Source organism: Pyricularia grisea (genome assembly GCF_004355905.1).
Source record: "Pyricularia grisea strain NI907 chromosome V map unlocalized Pyricularia_grisea_NI907_Scaffold_10, whole genome shotgun sequence".
NCBI classification, from domain to species: domain Eukaryota; kingdom Fungi; phylum Ascomycota; class Sordariomycetes; order Magnaporthales; family Pyriculariaceae; genus Pyricularia; species Pyricularia grisea.
This window is the reverse complement of record NW_022156722.1, coordinates 707,456-729,408: the sequence shown is the minus strand read 5'-3', so window position 1 is coordinate 729,408 and position 21,953 is coordinate 707,456. Positions and strand designations below refer to the sequence as shown.

Genomic DNA, 21,953 nt, shown 5'->3' with positions numbered 1-21,953 from the left:
CGAATGACACCCTGCTAACTTTTTGGTGGTAGAGGTTGTGATGTCGGGGGAACGAAACGAAGGAAAAACAAACGTCACTCGTGATTTCGCCAGCAAGGGTCGGTGGGGGTGGCACCCACTCTCAAAGCCGTGCATGTTTCTGTCCGCAGTGGACTACTATGATACCATAGTAGATTGCTACGGTTTAAACTGCGCAAACAGCGGCGCGCAGCCTGAGCTTAGCAAGCACTTGCATTAATTACCCTACGGAGTACAGCTTTACCCCCTCCCCCTCCTGCTCCTCCTCTCCACTTTCGGAAGGACCGGGCGGTGTTACCAAGCTATACGTAGTACAATTCAGTACTCTCTCAAGCCTTCGTACTTCGTTGGTTGGGAGGAGCTGAGAGGTAGGGGTGGTTTCAAGGAGGGGCAGTTATTTTCTCTCTGGTCTCTCGAGGCTTTCTTCCCGGTAAAGGAGCCGGAAGTTTGGCCGAAACGTGTCCAATGGTTCGGTTGCGACTGGAGGTTGTTGAAAAATAATGTGAGTGAGTTGTCCTGTACAAAAATAAAAATAAAAAATTATTCACTAATGCGGAAATATCCGTCATAATTCGTTGAAGAAAAAAAAAAAGGGTCAACGACAAGTGGCGGGAAATTGTTTTTTTTTTTTTGTCACTTTGTCCCGCTACAGAATCATAACCCCGCTTTGACCGAGATTCTGCTTGCTTTCTGTCTCTCTCTACGTTTTTGCTCAATCTTGGCTTTTCTGCTTTTGCTCACTTGCTCACTGCATTAGTCGGTCCTCAAGCCGGCAATGGAGCCAACAAGATTTGTGGGCCAAACCACGCTGCACGTTTTCCATTACGCGGGTTGGGTCGTGGGGAGCGAGCGTCTTTTTTTTTTTTTTCGTCACTCAAGAGGCAAAGACGGGATCCAGTAGACAGGGAAGTACAGTAATGGTGTGTGGCCCATGGGTGGCGATCTCACTCCAAATCCAGTCCGAAACTGAAGCATTCACGCCACGTAGAGCTTCGTAATTTTTTAATCTTTTTTTTTGAGAGCATGACCTGAGGATTGGACAGAAGGTAGGCTTTGGATAATCGTCCCACGTCTGATAACAAACAAAATGCACGTAGCTTAGTGAAGATCCAGACTGAAAGGTGTTCGTCTCGTTTTGTTTTGTGAGAAACATTCCAAACATGCAGGTCAAGAAAGGCTGAGCTATGCAAAGATATCGTTGCATGTTTTAAAGGTTTATCCTGCAACACGGCCGACATCGCCGGAGTTCCAGTCGGAGCTTGACCCCGGCCTTTGCCAGAGATCCGGACAGGGTTTACAAGTAGGTAGGTAGGTAGGTAGGTAGCTATCTACAGTAGTGGAAAGGCAAAGCAATGTATGTACCTATCTATCTTACCTACAATTAGGCTCTGTTCAGTTCATGAGCCCAGATTGAGCACAGTAGAGCAGTGCATCGATTTTAATAGCATTGCTTGATCATTCATTCGTTTCATTTACGTTTGCTCCTCCTTTGACGTCACCGTGTACCTTACATGACTGTTTTCCTTTCCCCAAAAAATCCATCGTAAATCCATTATCCAACCTTCTCTTACCCACTTTGCTGGGGGCCCTCATTTTTCGAGGACAAGAAAGAACAAAAAAGAATGGCAAGAATAGTTTCGGCAGCCTAGCGGTAGCGCAAAGCAAGTTAGCGTGGACCATTTGCAGCTTGACGTTGTGTTGTGCTATGCTTTCATTGGCAGCCATGTGGAAGAGTCTTGAGTAAGCAGGCATACAGGGCAGAGGGACAGACGGAACGGCTGCCCCGCCATGGAGCATCCAATTCGAGGTGGGAGGAGTAGGTGAGCTACGACACCCAGACGCGGGAGGTGCATTGTCAAACACTCCTAATCCTCATCCGCCTTGGGTTTCCATCCCAACACTCTGCCCGACTTTTTTAATCTTGTAACCTACCTACCTACCTTACCTAACCTTCCTACTTAATCCCGCGTCACCCCTCCATCCACCCTTAGTAGATATCCTTCTCTTAATCTTTTTTGGAGTGCTAGACATTCCTCCTCGACCAAAGATCCTCAACATTTCAAGATCAACCTCGAGACATAGCTACCCAAAGTAATCAACATGTCTGGCGCAGTGTAAGTCCGCTACCTCTTACCCCACCATCCATCATCGCCCCTCAGCCGATGAGGTGCTTGCCCATGCAACTCGACGACTCTGTCACGATGCCGACGCCGCGAAGCCGACGAAGCCGTCAATGCCCGCGGCGATGCAACAACTGTCACTGCTGCCGTTGCCTCCCTGTATGAGGATGTGATCTCAAACTTCGGCAGCACTCAACGTTGCTGGCGACCTCTTTTCGTGACGACTGTTCCCTTTTGTTTCCCGCACCCTGACTGAGTGCCCGCAGCGCTCGCCTCGCCGGCCTCGGCAGGGCTTTTCCATCCATGAATGCAGGGTCTTCTTCATCATCTTCAACGTCAAACAATGCTGACAAGTCCGGAAGCGCTGATCTCGGCCTCATCGGCCTGGCCGTCATGTAAGTTGTCTTCCCTAAACCTATTACCTACCCCCTCAAATCGCTCAAGATCCGACTGCGGTACTCCTCCCGGATGTCACGGACCGGATCTAGCTCGGTTACCTACCTGCATTGCTTAGCAAAGTAGGCTGGACCCCGCTCATACAGACCGACTAACGATTGTTGTTTGTGCAACAGGGGCCAGAACCTTATTCTGAACATGGCCGACCATGGCTTCACCATCTGCGCCTTCAACCGTACCGTCTCCAAGGTCGACAACTTCCTGGCCAACGAGGCCAAGGGCAAGTCGATCGTCGGTGCCCACTCTACAGAGGAGTTCGTCTCCAAGCTCAAGTCGCCGCGCCGGATCATGCTCCTGGTCCAGGCCGGCAAGGCCGTCGACGACTGGATTGAGACCCTCCTGCCCCTGCTGAGCAAGGGTGACATCATCATCGATGGTGGTAACTCCTTCTTCCCCGACTCCAACAGGAGGATGAAGTACCTTGAGACCAAGGGTCTCTACTTCGTCGGCTCCGGTGTTTCCGGTGGTGAGGAGGGTGCCCGGTACGGTCCCTCCATCATGCCCGGTGGCTCCGAGGCTGCCTGGCCCCACATTAAGGACATCTTCCAGAGCATATCCGCCAAGAGCGACGGCGAGGCATGCTGTGAGTGGGTTGGTGACGAGGGTGCTGGCCACTACGTCAAGATGGTTCACAACGGTATCGAGTATGGTGACATGCAGCTCATCTGCGAGGTTAGTTCATCACTGTTGCCGTTGTAACGGTTGCCATCTGCCTGCAAATGGGCGGTTGGCAGTATATACTGGTCCTGCAAAACCCAAATTACTGACAATGCTTGATTGTATTTAGGCGTACGACATCATGAAGCGTGGTCTCGGCATGTCCAACAAGGAGATTGGTGATGTTTTCACCCAGTGGAACAAGGGTGTCCTTGACTCTTTCCTGATCGAGATCACCAGGGACATCATGTACTTCAACGACGAGGACGGACTTCCCCTTGTTGAGAAGATCCTCGACAAGGCCGGCCAGAAGGGTACCGGCAAGTGGACCACCATCAACGCTCTGGACCTGGGCATGCCCGTCACCCTTATCGGTGAGGCCGTCTTCGGTCGCTGCCTGTCGGGCATCAAGGAGCAGCGTGTCCGTGCTTCCCAGAAGCTTGAGTACATTGGCCGCACCAGCTCTTTCGAGGGCAACAAGGAGCAGTTCATCAAGGATCTTGAGCAGGCTCTTTACGCCTCCAAGATCATCTCCTATGCTCAGGGTTTCATGCTGATGCAGGAAGTACGTTTTTAACCCAGGATTTTTTTACTGAATATTCCAGATTCCGCCCAGGTTTTCTGTTGTTGTTACTGACACGGGTTGTTTGAATCGTTATAGGCCGCCAAGGAGTACGGCTGGAAGCTGAACAAGCCTTCGATCGCCCTCATGTGGCGTGGTGGCTGCATTATCCGTTCCGTATTCCTGAAGGATATTACCTCTGCTTACCGCAAGAACCCCGACTTGGAGAACCTCCTCTTCGACGACTTCTTCAACAAGGCCATCAACAACGCCCAGCCTGGGTGGCGTGAGGTTGTTGGCCGTGCCGCCTTCCTCGGTATCCCGACCCCCGCCTTCTCGACTGCTCTGTCATGGTTCGACGGTTACCGCACCAAGGACCTGCCCGCCAACCTTCTGCAGGCCCAGCGTGACTACTTTGGTGCCCACACCTTCCGCATCAAGCCCGAGTTTGCCAACGCCAAGTACCCCGAGGGCCAGGACATCCACGTCAACTGGACCGGCCGTGGTGGCAACGTGTCGGCCAGCACGTACCAGGCATAAATTGAGGATTGGGAGGAACGGAGGACGAACAAGAGAAAACAAACAAACCAGAAAAAAAAAATGTAGGAAAATATTCTGGGATGGGATATAGGTAGACGCCACAAAATACTCTTAGAGGCACGGCACCCAGTTCAATGATGAATGTCCTTTTTCGCAGTTACCGATTTTGGAGCTTTGGCGATGCTTGAATAGGTAGAGTGGGTGGGTGATATTTTGAATGAAATGTATGAGATGTATGATGAAAGTTCAACGCTAAAACATTTAAGGTTCACCTTTATGTGTTATATTAGTGCTGTAAGCAAGAGTCGGAAAAGCATCAAATTAAGGCTACGATGGGCAAACCAGAGTTTTGAAAACAAAAAGAATTGTTGACGGATTCAAGGGAGTAAATAGACAAGACATTTTGAGAGATGATGCCGGTGACGAGGACGAGGAATACGATAGAGACTCAATGGACCCACTTTCAATTGCTCTGTACCCACTTTTCTCAGGCGCGTACACGAAATTCGAGGCCCGCGAAACCTCAGTCAATTCAAACCATCCATCGCAAAGCCGCTTCAGCGAACCCATCGCGACAGCTACTCAGTCAGCTCTATTCTACCGATCAGTGTCTGCATTTTAGCCCCTAAATAGCTTCGAAGTCGAGGCGACCCCTCGATTGAGCTGGAATCGCATTCGGCGGCTGCGTTTTTAAAAGTCTGTCAAGATGAATGAGCAAGGCCCTAGCCAGGGCGTAGCCGACCAGTTGGTACGAAGCGCAACAATCGTCCACCTTTCAAAGTCATGGATGGCATCTTGTATTGACAATTGTGTGAACCCGATAGCTTCCCCACCTGCACCTCATCAGTGTGACACGGTATCCTGTGCTGCACAAGCTCGAACCGCAAAGGGCGATTGACTTGCTTATGCAAGCGCCCAAGATTGCGCGCGACGATGCTCCCTTTTGCTGGCAATACCTCGATACACCACAGGATGGTACCATTCACTTGATGTGGCAGCCTCTTGCGCGCCTCGGGACGGACATGGCCAGTGATGGATATATCTGGAACGGCCCCGAGATAATGTATCAGCACGATCTGGGCAACGGTCTGGTATGCTTGCTGATGAGCTTAACATCCCCCCCTCTTTCCATATGTCCTTCCTAAGCCACATGAGCTAATATGACATGCGCGCATGTCTCCAGACTCTCGAGCACTACCACTACAAGGCTGGCTTCAAGCCCATGGAGCCTTACACATTGCACTCGAGGCGCCGTTACCGTCTTGTGCCGTCGTCCAAGGTGCCCCACGCGAACCACCCACCTGTCGACCCGAGCCTCTTCGTCGTCGCCTGGGGACCCAGCGAACCTCATGACCGCATGCCCGCCAGCTCCGTCCCTGTAGACAACCGGACCAGCTACATCATGAACTTCCGCGCCCAGATGCAACGCGCGGGCCCGATTGCTCGCAAGGACTTTATGTTGAGGGACCGTGGTAACTACCCGCAGATACCGTTCCGTGGCTTCCCGCAGGCCCCAGGTCCGAGGCAGCCGATGCCCCAGACGATGGCATACCCGCCCGCTCACCCACCAACTAAGCGAGGCGCCAGGGCCCAGCAGCAAGCGCAACAGCAACAGCAACATCATGCTCAACACCACCCGCAGCAGCCGCATCATCCAGCGGCGGGGGCACACTCGGCAATCGAGTACGAAGATGAGGAGGATACCTCGCGTGGCGACATCTTCGACAGCCTAACTCCACGCGATGTGAGCATGGCGAGGTACAGGCAGAACTATGAGTTGATGGAGGAGATCCTCTGCTCGCCGTACCGGATGGGACAGATTGTGATGCCGGACCTGGGACTGGGTCTCAAGGGCGAGCTGGCGGGCCTCACAGACGGGATCTTTGAGTCTCAAGGCGAGGGCGCCCACAAGATGGCGCCCAAGAAGCCCTACGTCGGAAAGCTGGATGGTGAACTCGCCGACCAGTTCCGAAAGAGGGTGGCGGAGCAGATTGAGGCTACGCAGACCGAGATCAAGGCACTCGAGGCACAACACGCCAAAATGATGGCTGAATTCGAGTCGGGAAAACTCCTCATGCGTGCCGAGCGCGATCTGCGTGGCGTTTCCAAGAACTCAGACTCTGGTTCAAGCGGTGACTTTTGGCGACTCGAAGGCAGAGCCGACGGGATTGCGGAAGACGGGACCATATCGCTGGGCCGCGGAGTCGACAGCAAAGACCTTGACCAGGTCGTGGCCGAGGTCGAGGCTCGTATTGGACGCAAGGCTGTAGCTTTGCAGGAAGTCCGCAGGGTTCAAGATGGTGGTTACCAGGAGCCTGTCGCGCCTCCTCCCAGAATCGAGCCTGATCCTGTTTTGATTGAGGCGCAGCAGCAGCAGCAACCACTACTAGACCCTATGCTGAACCACCCCGCTGCCTCGGTTGGACCTCCTGCATCGTCATCGATGTCGCGGAATCCATCGCATCCTGGATCTCAGCACAGTGGCGTCATGGTCGGCGACTCTGACGTCGACATGGGTAACACGGCCGCAGGGCTACTAGACCAGATGAACCCATCGGGATTTTCAACCACGTCGACTCCGGTTAACAACTTCCCAACGCCACAGCCTCAGCTATCTGCCGCTCAATCCAATGCGGGAACACCTGCGAACGCCGGAGTTCCCTCGCCGCATCCACCCCCACCGCAGCCTCAAGCAGCCCCCAGCACGTCGCAGGATGTCGACATGGGCAACACGGAAACTCCAGCAAGCAAGGAGCCGACTCCTCCGACAGCTCCCGACCAGGGGACAGGAAGCGGGGACTGGGTTGTGGTACCCAAGAACACGTCAGATGCCGCCGGCAGTTCAGGAGCAATGGGCCCTTCGCCCAATGGAGGCGCTGGCACTCCAGTACCGGCGTCAGGAGGAGCCCCCGGCGGTACCTCAACCACGGGCAACCCTGCTGCTGGAGCTCAACAGCCTCCTGCGACCACGGCAGCAGCCGCGGCGCCCGTCCCGGCAGCGGCGACACCGAACAAACCTCTGACCCCCGGCGACTTCAGCAATCTTGGCGACCTGCCTGGCACATCAGAGTTCGATCTCAATATGGAGATGGAGGACTCGGCATTTGGCGACGCGTTCCACGGCGTCAGCGAGTCGCGGGAAGGTAGCGGAGACGTCGGCTCCAGTATCTAGGATGATCCGGGACCGGATGTTGATCTCCTCTTCTTACGAGATTAAGGAGTTGGAGTTTCGCCGGGCTGGGCGACTTTTCTTAAACGAGGTGACGTGTTGGGGCGTGTTAGTCTTCTTTTTCGGTGCAAAAAGTGATGTATCAGTAATTTGCTCTATTCACGTCTCGTCATCCTTGTGGTGCCTTTGCCATTTGTTTTATTATTTTTATGTTTATTTTCGGGCGTTTCTGGGTGGGTTTGTCGTCTTGGACCCAACATACTGACAGTTCTCAGGTTGCGTCCATTGTTTATTAGGGGGGTTGGTTGGTGGACTCTGCTGTGTAAATAACAGGTGAATGTGAGCTTTATTTCGATCTATCGAATTAAGAATTTATCTGCACGCCCATGTGAAAGATTTTTCATGTGTTTCTATTGTTATATTACCGTTTGCGAAATGCCCGGTCATGTGGAAGCATTTAAGCCCATTGCTATGAATTGCTCGGTAGGTGCTCTCCTGAATTGCGTGTGATTCGATAGGTTGGAGGTGTCCCGTGCGGGCTTGAATTGCCATCATAGGAAATGAGCTCAGTCGATTTTTTTTCCCACGTCGCTCTCAAGCTTTTGGAGCAAGCTTACATAACTCAAAACCAATTACCAACCTACATCTAAACGTTTTCTTTGTTTTTTTATTGTTATTATTATTTTAAAACGCCAAAAACAAAACTACAAGGGAGATGCCATGTTAATTTCAGTACAATGAATGCATTTCGGATGCTGCCCCGGTTGCGGCCAGTGTTAATCTGCCACGGTCACCGGCGGTTGTTGGATGTGGCGACCAGGTCACGACAGCCAGCTAGATTTGCATTCGTCGGCTCCTCTGCTCCTTCCGAGCCAGGGGCAAGCGAGAGCAGCAGCAACCCTGAAAGCAGCGACCGTGACAACAATAAGCCCATTGGCCCAAAGCCTGGTAGCAAAAAGCCCGGCAGCAAGGAGCCCGACAGCAAGGAGCCCGAGAGCAAAAAGTCCAGCCGGAAAAAGCTTGACAGCAACGATCGTGACAGCAAAAAAGCAGGTACCAAAACGCCAGCTAGGAAAAGGTCAGGTAGCATTAAACCCAGCAGTATAAGGCCCGGTGGCGACGAGCCTGGTAGCAAAAAGCCCATCTCTAAGGACTACCGTATCAACTCCCGAGGAACCCTGCTCACGCTCGCCATAGAGACTTCATGCGATGACACATGCGTCGCGTTGCTGGAGAAGGAGCGCGGCCTTGGAGGCGGGGCAAGGGTGCTCTTCCACCAGCGCCAAACGGCCGACAATAGCAAGTACGGTGGCATCAACCCGCTGCCGACGGTCGAGTCGCACAACTCCAAGCTCGCCAAGCTGATCGATAACGCCTTGTGCGCGCTGCCGCAGGTGGTGGCCCCAGACAACCCCTCGGCTGCCTGGGCCATCAGCAGCGGCTCCAAGTTCAACGGCGACTCCCCCAGCCGCCTCCCGGACTTTGTGTCGGTGACCAGGGGCCCTGGCATTACCATGGCGCTCTCCGCGGGTCTGAGCACGGCCAAGGGCCTCGCCACCGCCTGGAAGGTGCCGCTCGTCGGCGTCCACCACATGCAGGCCCACCTGCTGACGCCTAGACTCATGTCGGCTTTGCAGAAGCCGTTTTTCGATTTCGAAAAGGAGTTTGCCAGGAACCACCCATATGCCGCTAGAATCGGGCCGAAGACGGAGCAGATGAAAGCAGCGGAATCGGGGACAGCAGTGTCAAAACCCGACCCAACGCAGCATTGGGCGGGAGAAGAGAATGTCACCTGGCCTCGCTTCTCCTTCTCCACCCTCCTCGTCTCGGGCGGGCACACGATGCTCGTGCACAGCCGGGACCTCGTCACCCACCGGACGCTGGCCGAGGTCGAGGGCTTTGCGGCCGGCGACGCGCTCGACAAGTGTGCGCGCGCCATCCTACCCGCTGACTACCACGGCAAGACGAGCAGCTTCGCCCGGCTGCTCGACGAGTTTGTGTTCCAAACGCGCATCCCGTTCAGAGACCTGTACGCCCCGCCCAGCAACCGGGCCGAGGAGGTGGCCACTGTGGCACCGAGGCGGCATATGTTCGAGATACCCGGCGCGCAGCGGTCCGCCGTCGACATCCTCCCAGACGACAAAGACGACCCCAGGTATCCCTGGGCGCTCAGCACGCCGCTGGCCGGGTCGTCCCAGAGGAAGTTTGCCTTTGGTGGGATTCTCGAGCAGGTGCTGCGCATCGTCAAGGAGAGGGAGGCGGCCGGGGGCATGGACGACCAGGAGCGCCGCGTCTTGGGCTTTGAGACCATGAGGGTTATGTTTGAGCACCTCGGATCGCGGTCCCTGGTCGCCATGGAGCATTGGCGTACATCACGCCCCACAATCAAACCGATACCCAAAGAGGTCATCGCGCTCCCACCCAACGAACGCAAATTCAGGCTAATGTTAGGTGGGGGAGTGGCGAGCAATAAGTTCCTGCGCTATGTCTTGCGCAGCATGGCCGAAGCGCGTGGATTCCGCGAGGTCCACGTCATCGGACCGCCGGCTGAAATGTGTACCGACAACGCGGCCATGATCGCCTGGGCCGGCATGGAGATGTATGAAGCGGGGTACACGACGGACCTGAGCGTGTTACCGAGGAGGAAGTGGCCGCTCGACAACGATAAGGATGGTGGCATCTTGGGCGGTCCGGACGACTGCTGGATTCATCCCAAGGAGCCGATCGAAACTGAATTTTTGTACGACGAGGATACCGCGTAACCTCTAGTGATGTTTTGACCCGTAATTAGCGAGGTGTGGGACTTGGGAGTACGAGTTGTGTATTCATTTGGACATGGAAACGGTGCTGAGCTGAAACTGTATGATATAGGAAAAAAAGAAATGTATCATGTGTATATTACAGGTAACACCATCCAGGCTCTTGTGAGAGTGATAGAAAGTAGTCTAGAGTAGCAATATCAGAGATTCTTGTTTGGTAGATGTGAGCTTAGGAACATTCTCTAAAAAACGGCATACAGTTCGAGATCAGCATACCCCTTTTCTGTCTTTTGAGATATCCCTCTCTTACCAACTTTCGACTCTGGAGCCCTGGTGCAAATCCAGCCTTCTCTGTCCAGCGAAACCATTCCATGACTGGGGGTTGTTGTTGACGTCCCAACAACCACAATAACGAATGAGTACGTGAACCATGAAACATATAACCATTTCAAGAGGCTTAAAAGATCAATGGTCTAACATGAACAACAAAATGTAATACATTGTATGAACATCAAGAAAAAAAAACAACGCCATTCGCCGTTGTTGGGACTTGCATGATCAGTCCCAACCATATGCTATCCCATATTCTCTTTCGAATAAACCTCGCCAAGTGACATTCTTTGCTGCCCCAATCAACGAGAAACTTGCCGCGATGTGTACAGGGGTATAAAATGGCCGATGCAGGCGAACAAACGGACCTCCCAAGTGGCCAACTGCAGTTGAGTTGGTTCGCCCACATCAACAGGCTGCTCTTGAGTAGAAGCTTCTCTACTCTTCTGATTCCTCTGATACTACCAACAATTCATGCTTTCCACCGTACCAGTCGAAAGTGTTGGGACAAGGCTGACATGGGCTGCCCGTCACATATTAGTCCCAGTTGTATTCATACATCGGCCACCAAAAAATTGGGCACAGCAACAAAGAAATATGGCGTATATATTTGAGAAGCATGGCACCCAAACATGACTATGATCTTGCTGAAAAGCTCGTCAACGCGTTCATTCGTTGTAGTGGTAGACCTTGATTCATTACGTGTCAGTTGGCTGATCACACATCTCCTAAAGAAGACAGTTGCAAAAAGAAAAAGAAAAAGAAAAAGAAAAGTGCCGCTGACTCACCTTGTAATTCGGTAAACCTGTTGGTTGAAAGCCTAACCTCTTTGCCATTTTGGCAAAACCCTCAGTCTCAATGAGGTGGTAAAAGGCAAACGGTGGGAACATGGCCCCGTCGCGGTGGACATCGGCCTTGACAAGGAGAGCGGTACCGCCAACGCCATCGAGGGGAATTTCGTAGTCCACGTCATTGCTGTCGGTCGTCATGTAGGCCATCAGGGCCCGGTAGGTGGCCATCTCCGCGTATCCCTCGAGCAAGATGTCGTCGGGTCCCATCTTGGCGCCCAATTCCTGGGCTATGCTGCTGTCTTGCCAGTTGTTGTAATCGTATGGCCTCTCAGCGCTCTTCCCAGTCTTCTCGTCGATATAACGCTGGAAGCAGTTTGGCGCGATCACGGCCTTGTCGTGCTTTGCGAGATCCTGGATCAACGTAGGCGGCGTCTCGATTACGTCCCCGTCTAGCCACAGGACCCAGGATATGGAAGGACCCAACGTCGTGAACAACAATGAGTTGCGAGCCTTGGCCATGGCTGCCCTACGCGGCTTTTGGTTCTGCATCTTATGGCGCTCGGCCTCGTCCTGCGACTGCAGGGGAGGATCAAAGTCCTGACGCAAGATGGTGACGCTCTTGAACTTCTTGGAGCCCCGCTGTGTCTTGGTTACCTGGGCCTGGAGAGCGCTGGTGGCGGCATTGCCCTCCTTGTTCTTGGGTAGGATAAAGGCCAGGTTGATCAGTTCGTGCGGGTAGTTGAGCGCGAGCAGGTTATCCCAGTAGCCCTGGTAGAAGCGGGCCATCGGGGTAAGTATCAAGACGTCTTCGCGGTTCTCAATTGGGTTCGGAGTGGTCGTGACATTGTTCAGGTTGTAACGCGTGACGGGCGGCGGGGTTCTTCGACCATCAGCAGAGGTAGACTCCTTGCGGAAGGGAGACGTCGGTGGGGAGAGAGGATGCGAGGCTGGTTGAGCCTTCTTCTTCGTGAGGATATTGCTGGAACTGCCCGACGGAACGGCGAGGAAGTAGATGATAAATATGCAGAGAAAAGCCCCTATCGCGAGCGTGACAGGATTCGCTTTCTTCATGCGCACCGGCCCCATAGCACGCGCCATCTTGAACTGGGGTGGCAGGTCAAGCCTTGTGTTTTCGCTATTTGTGGACTGGAGACATGTATGTGTGCGCGTGTGCCTTTGCGATAAGAGGTGTGATCAGATCTGTGCGACCGACCTTTTAAGGATTCGGGTAGAGGCGTAGGTAATCGAGGCAGGATTTCAAGACCCTGGGACGCTCAAGACGGTCAATAAGGCGTAGAAATCTGTCTTTAAGAGGCGGAATTATAACACAAATGACCGGCACCGAGGTATTTTCAAATAGAAGAGGGAAGGATATGAAATGAAGGAAAATTCAACCGTCTAAAACGTAAGGCAGTCACTAATATCGCTCGAGCCCATCAAAATTGTTGGAAATGGACGGCAACCTTGACAGGTATCGGAGTTGATCTTGGCCAAGTCGCCAGTCAGTTAGTTTAGTTAACTGGCTTCACGGCTGGCTTAGGTACAATGCAACTTGACAGGGTCCGGTAGTTGGTGGAGTGTGTACGCAGCCAATTGTCAAATCTGCACCTTTTTTTTTTCTGGGATCCATGCCTGGCCCCTGAAAAAAGTGTGGGCTGAAACTACTACCGATAATGGTCTAGTCTGGTTCTAGCGCCGCTTATGAGCAACGCAGTCATTTAGCGTGCTGATAGCGCTTGCTTTCAATCCCGCGTTGTCTCACAAACTTCACTGGATGAGCATCATCCATCCCTATGTCGTGTCTACGTATTTGTAGGAAAGAAGGAAGGAACGAATGTATAGTAAGATACAGATAGAATTTTTCTGTTACCGAAAAATTCTGCTTTGTCTAGTGGTTCATCCGAAACTCTCATCACTTGATTGTGTAATAACAAGTCCGCCTTTCCGACCCCGGGAATAACCAAAACAGGGTCCTACCCGAAGTATAAACATGGTGATCGTAATCGTGGCCTTTCATGATGAGTCCGACTAGGCGCCTAGGGTCCCCACTAGAACTGACAAGCTGGATACGGAGTAGAGTAGATCTCAGAAGTGCAGCCGTCTTGGGATGTTAATGTAGCTACTAACATCAAGGTGCTTTTTACAGCGACAGTGCCACCGGAGCTGGCCGAGATGGGTCTTCGGGGCAAAATAACATAGAAGAGCCTACTACCTACCTACCGTATGCATATGATGAAAACGATGAATCAATCAATTCCGAGCTGGCTGATCGATTTGATAGGGATTGATTTTACTCCCAATCACAGGTAGTGGAAACCGACAAGGTATTACTATGACGAGTGCCGCCAATTGAATTGGTACAGTATGAACGAGCCTGCCAGTCCTCCAATAGGAGAAATCAAATGATAGTGGGTCTGCCCGCAGGAGACAGAGCTACCAGCTTGGATTTCAGGCCCTCAGGCAGCAACTTGGAGCTTCTATTCACCAGGACGCGTGCATGGGTCTGCCTGAGCCAGAGCTTCGGACTGCCTGCGTCAATCGAGGTGTACGTCTTATGGAACCCACCTAGACCTCACCACCATCAACGTCCCCATCGACATCACAACCGCCTTCCCCTCTACCCACCCGCATCGAGACGATAATTCAATATTGGAAGCTTCTCACCTTGGAAAGTCCTCCACTTTCGAAAGAGACACTCAATTCTACCTTCATCATCCAAATCTCGGCGCCATCACGCCGCAGACTCGCCGCCATGGACACCCTGGTAGCCCGCTACAGCCGCCCGGCTTACCAACAGAACGAGACCTTCACAGAAGATGACCAGCAAGACCTTTGCGATTCCGTCCCTAGCCTTTCACTCAAGTTTGCCGTTCCGCCAGTAGCACATGTAGGTTTCTCAGCTGCATGCGAGCTCTAATTCCCGATAGCAAACGGTGTGTATGCGCAAACACCAAAGCTAACCTCTGGAAACCCTTCCGCCTCCAGCCCTCATCTTGGCTCCGCACAGCAACCGACGACCACGCAAACCCCAACTGCCCCATCAAGATCGCACACGGAACGACGACGCTCGCCTTCAGGTTTCAGGGAGGCATCATCGTTGCGACCGATTCTCGTGCCACCGCCGGCAACTGGATTGCTTCGCAGACGGTCAAGAAGGTCATCGAGATCAACTCGTGCCTGCTCGGCACCATGGCCGGTGGTGCCGCCGACTGCCAGTACTGGCTCGCCTGGCTGGGTATGCAGTGCCGCCTGCACGAGCTCCGCCACAAGCGCCGCATCTCGGTCGCTGCCGCCTCCAAGATCCTCGCCAACCTCGTCTACCAGTACAAGGGCATGGGCCTCAGCATGGGTACCATGTGCGCCGGCGTCACCAAGGAGGAGGGCCCCGCGCTGTACTACATCGACAGTGACGGCACCAGGCTTGCCGGCAACCTTTTCTGTGTGGGATCCGGTCAGACCTTTGCCTATGGTGTGCTTGATGCTGAGTACAAGTACGACTTGTCAGATGAGGATGCGCTCGAGCTCGGCCGCAGGAGCATTCTTGCCGCCACCCACAGGGATGCCTACTCAGGTGGTTTCATTAACTTGTACCATGTCAAGGAGGATGGATGGGTCAAGCACGGATTCAACGACACGAACCCCATCTTCTGGAAGACCAAGCTGGAAAAGGGCGAGTTCACCAACGTTACCAGTGCACTGGATTAAGTCTTTGATGAGCTACGGCAGTATGATTGCCTGACTTGAAGCGTCGACTTGGGGGTCTGGGCTTGACATTGGGAACAGGATGAAGATTGTGACGACTTGAAAAAGAAGTCACCAAAGCTGGGTGTGATGGTTTGCAACGAGATATTCCGTTGTTTGGTCCCCGTGCGTGCACAGGAAGCCGTACCATTTTCTCGTCTTTCTCTTTCCACCTATTTTCGGAAGACGACTGTCTCAACAACATGTACTCAAAAAGACACCAGCATCGTTTACAGGAAAGGACGCTTAGGGACGGGCCGGTTTTAGACAACCCATCTAGCTGATTACGCAAGTTGGACGAATCATTCCCTCAGTAGGTCACGATGCTATAATTGTTGGCCAGATAAATTCTGTGACAAGCCGTCGAGGTTCGCGGCTATCCTTGATTTGGTTCCATAGTGCACAATAGAGCAGCCAGCACCTATTCACTGTCATTGCCATCATCGAGAGCTTCATCCTCCTCTTCCGGTGCATCGGATCCACCGTCGTCTTCTTTGTCATCTCCTTCTTGCTCTTCCTCCTCTTCTTCTTCATCGTCTTCTTGCTCCTCATCCTCATCCTCCTCGTCATTGTCCTCTTCCTCTTCATCCTGCTCTTCTTCCGCTGCGGATCCATCTTTGGCATCGTCAGCATCATCGTCGACATCCATCTTCGACGAGGCGGCAGCAGCCGCCGCCCCACCACCAACAGCGGCGCCAGCCCCGGCAGCCGCGATCTTTTGCTTCTTTGACCGCGGCGGCGACCCCCCGTTCTCTGCCGCCGCAGCAGCGCCATCGCCCCGCGTGCTGGCCATCGTGGTGTCGCCCTCGTCCGCCGTGCCATCGCCAGCGGCGCTGACCATTGAAGTATCCCCTTCCGCCCCGCCTGCCTTCTTTGCCGCCGCTACTTTTTTCCTGTATGACGAGCGCTTCGTGCTTTGTGTTGTGTTGAACTCTGTTTCGTGGCGGCCCATGGTGGTTAGCTAGAAAATCCCCCCACGTAGCAGTAGCGTAGCGAAAAGAGGAATTTTTGATTTTTTTGCCATGGACGTACTTTCGAACTCGGCTTCCAGTTGATCCTTCATGAAGCCAAACTCGATGTCGTCGAGGGCCTTGAGGACGTCCTGTGGCATTATCGTCTTTTTATTTTGAGCCTCAGTGATCTCGTTGGCGCTGATTCATTAAGCTTTGTCAGCTTTAGAGCTCACAACAAAATATCTCTCCCCTTCTCTAAAGCCAAGGGGCAACTCACGCCGCCGCCAGATGGCTGATAAAGACTGTGGCGCTCTTAGTCATTGCCAGGACTGCGTTGGCCTGGATCTGTGTGTTGGAGGGCAGCACGCCCTTGGCCAGACGTGTGATGATTGATTTTGGTAGAGCAAGGTCCTGTACAAGTGAAATCGTGATCGAGAGAGGTTAGCACATGTAAGAAGCTCCCAAGCTAAAGCCAATACCCCAAAGCATCAAGATCTGCCCCTCAACTCCTCTGCATACCTCGATAGAGACGGCATCCTTGACAGAAGTCTGCGGATGACCACCGCCACCGCCCTCCTTGGCAGCCGGCGCCGTCGCAGAACTCGTCCCCGCAGAAGCTGATGCTGAAGCTCCAGTCCCCGCCGTGGCAGCTTTGCTGGTCTTCGTCACCGCAGCTGGAGACTTTGACGACGTCGTCCTTTCAGCATCCGGCGTGGCCTTGGCAGCAGCCGGTGACGTGCTGGTGGTGGTGGTGGTTACATCAGGGGCCGCCGCCCCGGCTTCTGCGTCTTTCGGGCTCGACTCCTCGATGAGGGCAAATTTGGCCGATGACTGGTCGCTCTTTCGTGCAGCGGCCGCTGGAGCGCCCTGGTCTGATTTCCGAGGCATGATTGACTGTTTCGGGAGAAATTTGGGGGGGGGGGGGGGGGGGGGGGGGGAGTTGTTTGCGGCTCTGGATTCTCCGCCAGGTCTAGCTAGAGATAATATCTAGTCTAGACTAAACTGATTGCTCTAGCTTTCAGAGATTAGAGTTGCTGGCGGTCCTTGGAAAGTGTACACGATTTTACGCTTCTTCAGCAGATGATTGTACCCAAAGAATCACAGTAGTAGCTCGGCATGAATTGGTATCGGATCGTCTTGAGCCGTTGATTCGCTCTCAAGATGTCGACAAACCAAATGTCTGTCGTTCGTAGTGGGGATGCCCCAGGAAATCGGCGCTGTCAATCGGCGCGTCGCGATCAATTTGGAGAACGCCTTGAACGCGTAGAGTGAATTCTGGTATCCACATGCTGCGTTATGTCAGCACCACCCCGACTAACAATGAATGCCGCACGGCAAATCACCCGAAAGTATATCGGTTACTAAGGAGTCTGTTTAACGATTCTACAATACATTAGCAAGAACGTATCATTGCTCTTATCTCAGGAACATTGATCAAGACAAATTGTCTTCAGCTTGTTTGCTAAGCTCACACAAAGCAGCGCATTTCCACCCACACGAAAGAGGTATATACTAATATGCTAAAACACAAGTTATGGAAAGACGCAAGGGAAGAAATTGACAAAATGACATCCTGGACACCAGCTTGTACCGCTTGCACCCTGTATTAATAGACGCTCTTTTTTTTCCTGGTTTAGTATACACGCTTGAAAGGCGGGACAGCCGCACACTCCTTCTCGTCTAGGGTGTGGCCAATAACTCCACGGTACGAAAGCTCGACCTTGCCATGCGGCTTCTTCTGGTAACTCAAAGTGTGCTTCATCCAGTTGTCGTCGTCACGGTCGGGGTAGTCCTCACGGGCGTGTGCACCACGAGACTCCTTCCTTGCGGCGGCCGAGACGGCGGTTTGGGTGCTGATTCAATCATGTTAGTAACGCATCTTTTCATAGTTTTAACAAATAAATCAAGGGAAAATAGAAGTGAAACATACGCGCAAGTCAACAAATTCCTCAGCTCCAGGGTCTCAACCAGGTCAGAGTTCCAGATCATGCTCCTGTCCTTGGTGCCAACCTGGCTGAACATCTGGTCAACCTCGTTCACCTTGCGGACACCCTCATCCAGCGACTCCTGGGTACGGAAGACGCTGACGTCGGTCTGCATGGCCTTCTGCATCGCCAACCTAACCTCGGCGGTGCTCTTGGGACCGTCGGCAGTGCGGACCTGGTCGAGGACCTCGATGGATTCGGCACCAGCGTCGGCAGCGGCGGGGGTGTGCTTCTGGCCGGGGCTGAAGTTGTCACGGATGGTGTGCGAGACAGCACGACCAAAGACAACCAAGTCAAGCAGCGAGTTGGCACCCAGACGGTTAGCACCGTGCACAGACACACAGGCAGCCTCACCACAGGCGAAGAGACCGGGGACAACCTTGTCCTTGCCGTTCTCGTCGACAGTGATGACCTCACCAGTGTACCTAGTAGGGATACCACCCATGTTGTAGTGGACGGTCGGCAGGACGGGGATGGGCTGCTTGGTGACATCAACACCAGAGAAGATGGCTGCAGTCTCAGAGATACCAGGCAGACGCTCGGCCAAGACCTCGGCAGGAAGATGGCTGAGCTGCAGGTAGATGTGGTCCTTCTCAGGGCCAACACCACGTCCCTCGCGGATCTCCATGGTCATGGAACGAGAAACGACGTCGCGGGAGGCCAGATCCTTGGCGGTAGGGGCGTAACGCTCCATGAAGCGCTCACCCTCCGAGTTCAGCAGGTAACCACCCTCACCACGAGAACCCTCGGTGATCAGGCAACCAGCTCCATAGATACCGGTAGGGTGGAACTGAACAAACTCCAGATCCTGGTTGGGCAGACCGGCACGGGCAACCATAGCCATACCGTCACCAGTGCAAGTGTGCGCGGAAGTACAGCTGAAGTAGGCACGGCCGTATCCACCAGTGGCAAGAACGGTGTTCTTGGCGAAGAACCTGTGCAGAGTGCCGTCCTCCTGGTTGTACGCAACAACACCGACACACTCGCCGTCCTGCATAATCAGGTCCATGGCGAAGTACTCAATGAAGTAGTTGGTGTTGTGACGCAGAGACTGTCCGTAAAGGGTGTGCAGAAGAGCGTGTCCTGTCCTGTCGGCAGCAGCACAGCAGCGGTATGCCTGTCCGCCCTTGCCGTACTTCTGCGACTGACCACCGAAAGCGCGCTGGTAACTGTAGATGGATGACTTGTTAGAAATCGTGAATTCTGAATCCTGTCTCGTCAAATGAACAAGCCAATTTCAGTCGTACTCACATCTTGCCATCCTCGGTACGCGAGAACGGGCATCCGTAGTTCTCGAGCTCGATAATGGACGCGGGAGCCTCGCGGGTCATGTAGTGAATGGCATCCTGGTCTCCAAGCCAGTCGGAACCCTTGACGGTATCGTACATGTGCCACCTCCAGTCGTCCTCGTGCATGTTACCAAGCGCGGCGTTGATGCCACCCTGTGCGGCAACAGTGTGACTCCTGGTAGGGAAAAGCTTCGATATACAGGCAGTGTTGAAGCCAGCCTCGGCCAGACCAAAGGCGGCGCGAAGACCGGCACCACCGGCACCGACAACGATCGCATCGTACTCGTGGTCCTAATGATCGCGAGGGAAACAGTCAGTCGAAAGTTTTCCATAGATCCATCTATGCTATTTCTTCGAGATCGGAGGGCTCATGCGTTCGCGTTCGTTGATCCAAACCCGGCCGCTACTCGCCGTGGAATAAACTTACAATGACGGGATATTTGCCGCTGACGTGAGGAGATGCCTCCTTTGCCCTCAAGGGCGCATTGCCGAATATTCTTGCGGCAGGTCGGGTCGACGAGAACGGCCTGATCTGCCTTGCAGTAGTTGTGCGGAACACCTGGAAGAGAAGAGCTATGGTTAGTCCACAATTGAATACGACCATGTAACAGTCGAGTCAATGAAAGGCAGGCAGCCGTTTGTAAAACTCACATTCCGTGCAGCTCTCATCGCCATTGTGGGCGCCATTGTTGCGGTTTGCTTTACGAATGGCTTCGTGTGAGAATGTTCGAGTTGGTTGCGGTGCAGCACCTAATATTCCTCTGGAGCGACTCCGAGATGGACAAGAGGCTCCTCTGGTGGGTCGTCCAGGCAGGGATCGGACCAATGGCTGTTGGGACATTTACGATTAGCCGAGTTAATCCGAACGCACCCCTGATTCTTTGATCCTCGGTGGCTACTGCACATGCAAACAAGCTCGGCGAAAAGGCTGCGGCAACTGTACGACATCTATGACAGCCCTAACAACCCCGACTCCGGTGGCTTTAGTTGCATCTTAGATTTGCATTTCTTCTAGACTTCCCTGTAGAGATCACGCCCAAAGGTGTATCGAAGGCTTTGGAATCACTGGCGATCCAAAAATTGCCTCCCAATTACCCCGATATTCAGTTCGTTCCGATCGAGGTATGTGGCCCACTTTTTTATTGCCTCTGCCGCATCCTCTTCCGTCGCGCCTCCCGGTACTTACCTCCGTCAACTTCAGTTCCTCTCCACGATAGTCGCCTACGCTTTCTTTCTTCCCACAAAGAAAACAAACAGCCACAATGGCATCTCTCCGCTCTACCACTAGGCTTTTCGCCTCTGCGCGGCCATCCGCTGCGCTCAGGAAGCCAGCGATGGTTTCTGTTCGCTCTATGGCCTCGGTCGGCGAGTCTGAGTCCAAGATGAAGACTTTCCAAATCTACCGTTGGGACCCGAGCCAGCCGTCCGAGAAGCCACGAATGCAGACCTACACTCTCGACCTCAACAAGACCGGACCCATGGTTCTCGACGCTCTGGTCAGGATCAAGAACGAGCTGGACCCGACCTTGACTTTTCGCCGAAGCTGCAGGGAGGGTATTTGCGGAAGCTGCGCCATGAACATCAACGGAACCAACACTCTGGCATGCTTGTGTAAGTGTGACCTAAAAGGCATAGGACATAATACATGTGCTAATGATGAACAACTACAGGCCGTATTCCCACCGAAGTTTCTGCCGAAGTCAAGATCTACCCGCTACCGCACACCTACGTGGTCAAGGACTTGGTTCCTGACCTGACACACTTCTACAAGCAGTACAGGTCGATCAAGCCTTACCTGCAGAGGGATGAGCCTTCACCTGACGTAAGTTAACACTTGGGACGTCTTGAATTCGACGTTAAATCGAAGCAATGGATCCTCTAACATGACTGCGCGCATACAGGGAAAGGAGTACCGCCAATCCAAGGAGGATAGGAGAAAGCTCGACGGTCTCTACGAGTGCATTCTCTGCGCATGCTGCTCGACCTCCTGCCCGTCGTACTGGTGGAACTCGGAGGAGTACCTTGGTCCCGCCATCCTCCTCCAGTCGTACAGGTGGCTTGCCGATTCTCGTGACCAGCGCAAGGTTGAGCGTCGCCAGGCACTCGATAACTCCATGAGCCTGTACCGTTGCCACACCATTCTCAACTGCACAAGGACCTGCCCGAAGGGTCTTAACCCGGCCAAGGCTATCGCCGAGATCAAGAAGGAGATGGCTTTCGCATGAGGTGTGTGAGTACGACGGTGATAGAGATTGCGTTTGGGGGTGGAAAACAAAACTGCTACATCCAGTGTTTTATAGGCCTTGCTTTTAGTTCTCCTTGGTTTATAAGTGTTACCGGAGTTGGTGTTAATACTAGTATAACCCTGTTACCCTAGCTGAATTCGAGCTGTTCCATTGAGTCCAACTAGTTACCCTTTTTTCCCCTTTGTATATTGGTAGGGGGACATTTCGGTTACTGGACGGCCATAGATCCTCTAACCATCCAGGAAACTCCATCGGCCATCTCGACTCCTTGAGAGGACATCAACGGTGAGAGAATACTGTGGCACGTGACAGCTGACTGAACTTGACTTAGTCAGTT

At 53.3% G+C, this 21,953-nt stretch overlaps 8 protein-coding genes across 8 annotated transcripts; 5 read left to right on the top strand and 3 right to left on the bottom strand.

Moving 5' to 3' along the window:
* The first annotated feature begins 1,902 nt into the window (after positions 1 to 1,902).
* On the top strand, positions 1,903 to 4,869 carry PgNI_11740 (uncharacterized protein). The gene is made up of 5 exons (XM_031131704.1): positions 1,903 to 2,132; positions 2,405 to 2,533; positions 2,711 to 3,266; positions 3,382 to 3,816; positions 3,913 to 4,869. Exons 1-5 carry the CDS (start codon positions 2,119 to 2,121, stop codon positions 4,351 to 4,353), a joined length of 1,575 nt encoding a protein of 524 aa, XP_030976339.1. The 5' UTR covers positions 1,903 to 2,118; the 3' UTR covers positions 4,354 to 4,869.
* A 65-nt stretch (positions 4,870 to 4,934) lies between these two features.
* On the top strand, positions 4,935 to 7,525 carry PgNI_11739 (uncharacterized protein; the record flags this gene model as incomplete). Its single annotated transcript, XM_031131703.1, has 3 exons — positions 4,935 to 5,101; positions 5,178 to 5,444; positions 5,537 to 7,525. Exons 1-3 carry the CDS (start codon positions 5,060 to 5,062, stop codon positions 7,523 to 7,525), a joined length of 2,298 nt encoding a protein of 765 aa, XP_030976447.1. The 5' UTR covers positions 4,935 to 5,059.
* Positions 7,526 to 8,259: 734 nt separating this feature from the next.
* PgNI_11738 (uncharacterized protein) lies at positions 8,260 to 10,284 on the top strand (the record flags this gene model as incomplete). The annotated part of the gene is made up of 1 exon (XM_031131702.1): positions 8,260 to 10,284. One exon carries the CDS (start codon positions 8,260 to 8,262, stop codon positions 10,282 to 10,284), a length of 2,025 nt encoding a protein of 674 aa, XP_030976448.1.
* A 468-nt stretch (positions 10,285 to 10,752) lies between these two features.
* PgNI_11737 (uncharacterized protein) lies at positions 10,753 to 12,936 on the bottom strand. Its single transcript, XM_031131701.1, has 2 exons — positions 11,400 to 12,936; positions 10,753 to 11,300 (listed from the first exon to the last, which is right to left on the bottom strand). The coding sequence occupies exons 1-2, from the start codon at positions 12,498 to 12,500 to the stop codon at positions 11,280 to 11,282; spliced, it is 1,122 nt and encodes a 373-aa protein (XP_030976444.1). The 5' UTR covers positions 12,501 to 12,936; the 3' UTR covers positions 10,753 to 11,279.
* A 1,004-nt stretch (positions 12,937 to 13,940) lies between these two features.
* On the bottom strand, positions 13,941 to 17,000 carry PgNI_11735 (uncharacterized protein). Its single transcript, XM_031131699.1, has 5 exons — positions 16,616 to 17,000; positions 16,374 to 16,507; positions 16,176 to 16,294; positions 14,386 to 16,076; positions 13,941 to 14,287 (listed from the first exon to the last, which is right to left on the bottom strand). The coding sequence occupies exons 1-4, from the start codon at positions 16,982 to 16,984 to the stop codon at positions 15,565 to 15,567; spliced, it is 1,134 nt and encodes a 377-aa protein (XP_030976446.1). The 5' UTR covers positions 16,985 to 17,000; the 3' UTR covers positions 13,941 to 14,287; positions 14,386 to 15,564.
* Positions 14,155 to 15,107, top strand: PgNI_11736 (uncharacterized protein; the record flags this gene model as incomplete). Its single annotated transcript, XM_031131700.1, has 2 exons — positions 14,155 to 14,289; positions 14,388 to 15,107. 2 exons carry the CDS (start codon positions 14,155 to 14,157, stop codon positions 15,105 to 15,107), a joined length of 855 nt encoding a protein of 284 aa, XP_030976445.1.
* Positions 17,001 to 17,509: 509 nt separating the features above from the next.
* PgNI_11734 (uncharacterized protein) lies at positions 17,510 to 20,096 on the bottom strand. Its single transcript, XM_031131698.1, has 5 exons — positions 20,022 to 20,096; positions 19,798 to 19,929; positions 19,333 to 19,661; positions 18,027 to 19,250; positions 17,510 to 17,949 (listed from the first exon to the last, which is right to left on the bottom strand). Exons 1-5 carry the CDS (start codon positions 20,055 to 20,057, stop codon positions 17,730 to 17,732), a joined length of 1,941 nt encoding a protein of 646 aa, XP_030976314.1. The 5' UTR covers positions 20,058 to 20,096; the 3' UTR covers positions 17,510 to 17,729.
* A 182-nt stretch (positions 20,097 to 20,278) lies between these two features.
* PgNI_11733 (uncharacterized protein) lies at positions 20,279 to 21,777 on the top strand. Its single transcript, XM_031131697.1, has 4 exons — positions 20,279 to 20,492; positions 20,572 to 20,981; positions 21,041 to 21,192; positions 21,272 to 21,777. The coding sequence occupies exons 2-4, from the start codon at positions 20,633 to 20,635 to the stop codon at positions 21,593 to 21,595; spliced, it is 825 nt and encodes a 274-aa protein (XP_030976440.1). The 5' UTR covers positions 20,279 to 20,492; positions 20,572 to 20,632; the 3' UTR covers positions 21,596 to 21,777.
* Positions 21,778 to 21,953: the final 176 nt, after the last annotated feature.

Bases quoted from the DNA above. Each gene is read 5' to 3' on its own strand.
- PgNI_11740 (XM_031131704.1), top strand. The intron at 2,534-2,710 runs GTAAGTTGTCTT...TTTGTGCAACAG, and splicing joins CTCATCGGCCTGGCCGTCAT to GGGCCAGAACCTTATTCTGA. The intron at 3,817-3,912 runs GTACGTTTTTAA...GAATCGTTATAG, and splicing joins GTTTCATGCTGATGCAGGAA to GCCGCCAAGGAGTACGGCTG.
- PgNI_11737 (XM_031131701.1), bottom strand. From the start codon at position 12,500: ATGGCGCGTGCTATGGGGCCGGTGCGCATGAAGAAAGCGAATCCTGTC. The intron at 11,301-11,399 runs GTGAGTCAGCGG...TAATGAATCAAG, and splicing joins CAGGTTTACCGAATTACAAG to GTCTACCACTACAACGAATG.
- PgNI_11735 (XM_031131699.1), bottom strand. From the start codon at position 16,984: ATGCCTCGGAAATCAGACCAGGGCGCTCCAGCGGCCGCTGCACGAAAG. The intron at 16,508-16,615 runs GTATGCAGAGGA...TCACTTGTACAG, and splicing joins AGGATGCCGTCTCTATCGAG to GACCTTGCTCTACCAAAATC. The intron at 16,295-16,373 runs GTGAGTTGCCCC...TTAATGAATCAG, and splicing joins ATCAGCCATCTGGCGGCGGC to CGCCAACGAGATCACTGAGG.
- PgNI_11734 (XM_031131698.1), bottom strand. From the start codon at position 20,057: ATGGCGCCCACAATGGCGATGAGAGCTGCACGGAAT. The intron at 19,662-19,797 runs GTAAGTTTATTC...CGCGATCATTAG, and splicing joins GCGGCAAATATCCCGTCATT to GACCACGAGTACGATGCGAT. The intron at 19,251-19,332 runs GTGAGTACGACT...ATCCATCTACAG, and splicing joins CGTACCGAGGATGGCAAGAT to TTACCAGCGCGCTTTCGGTG.
- PgNI_11733 (XM_031131697.1), top strand. From the start codon at position 20,633: ATGGCATCTCTCCGCTCTACCACTAGGCTTTTCGCCTCTGCGCGGCCA. The intron at 20,982-21,040 runs GTAAGTGTGACC...GAACAACTACAG, and splicing joins CAACACTCTGGCATGCTTGT to GCCGTATTCCCACCGAAGTT. The intron at 21,193-21,271 runs GTAAGTTAACAC...GCGCGCATACAG, and splicing joins GGGATGAGCCTTCACCTGAC to GGAAAGGAGTACCGCCAATC.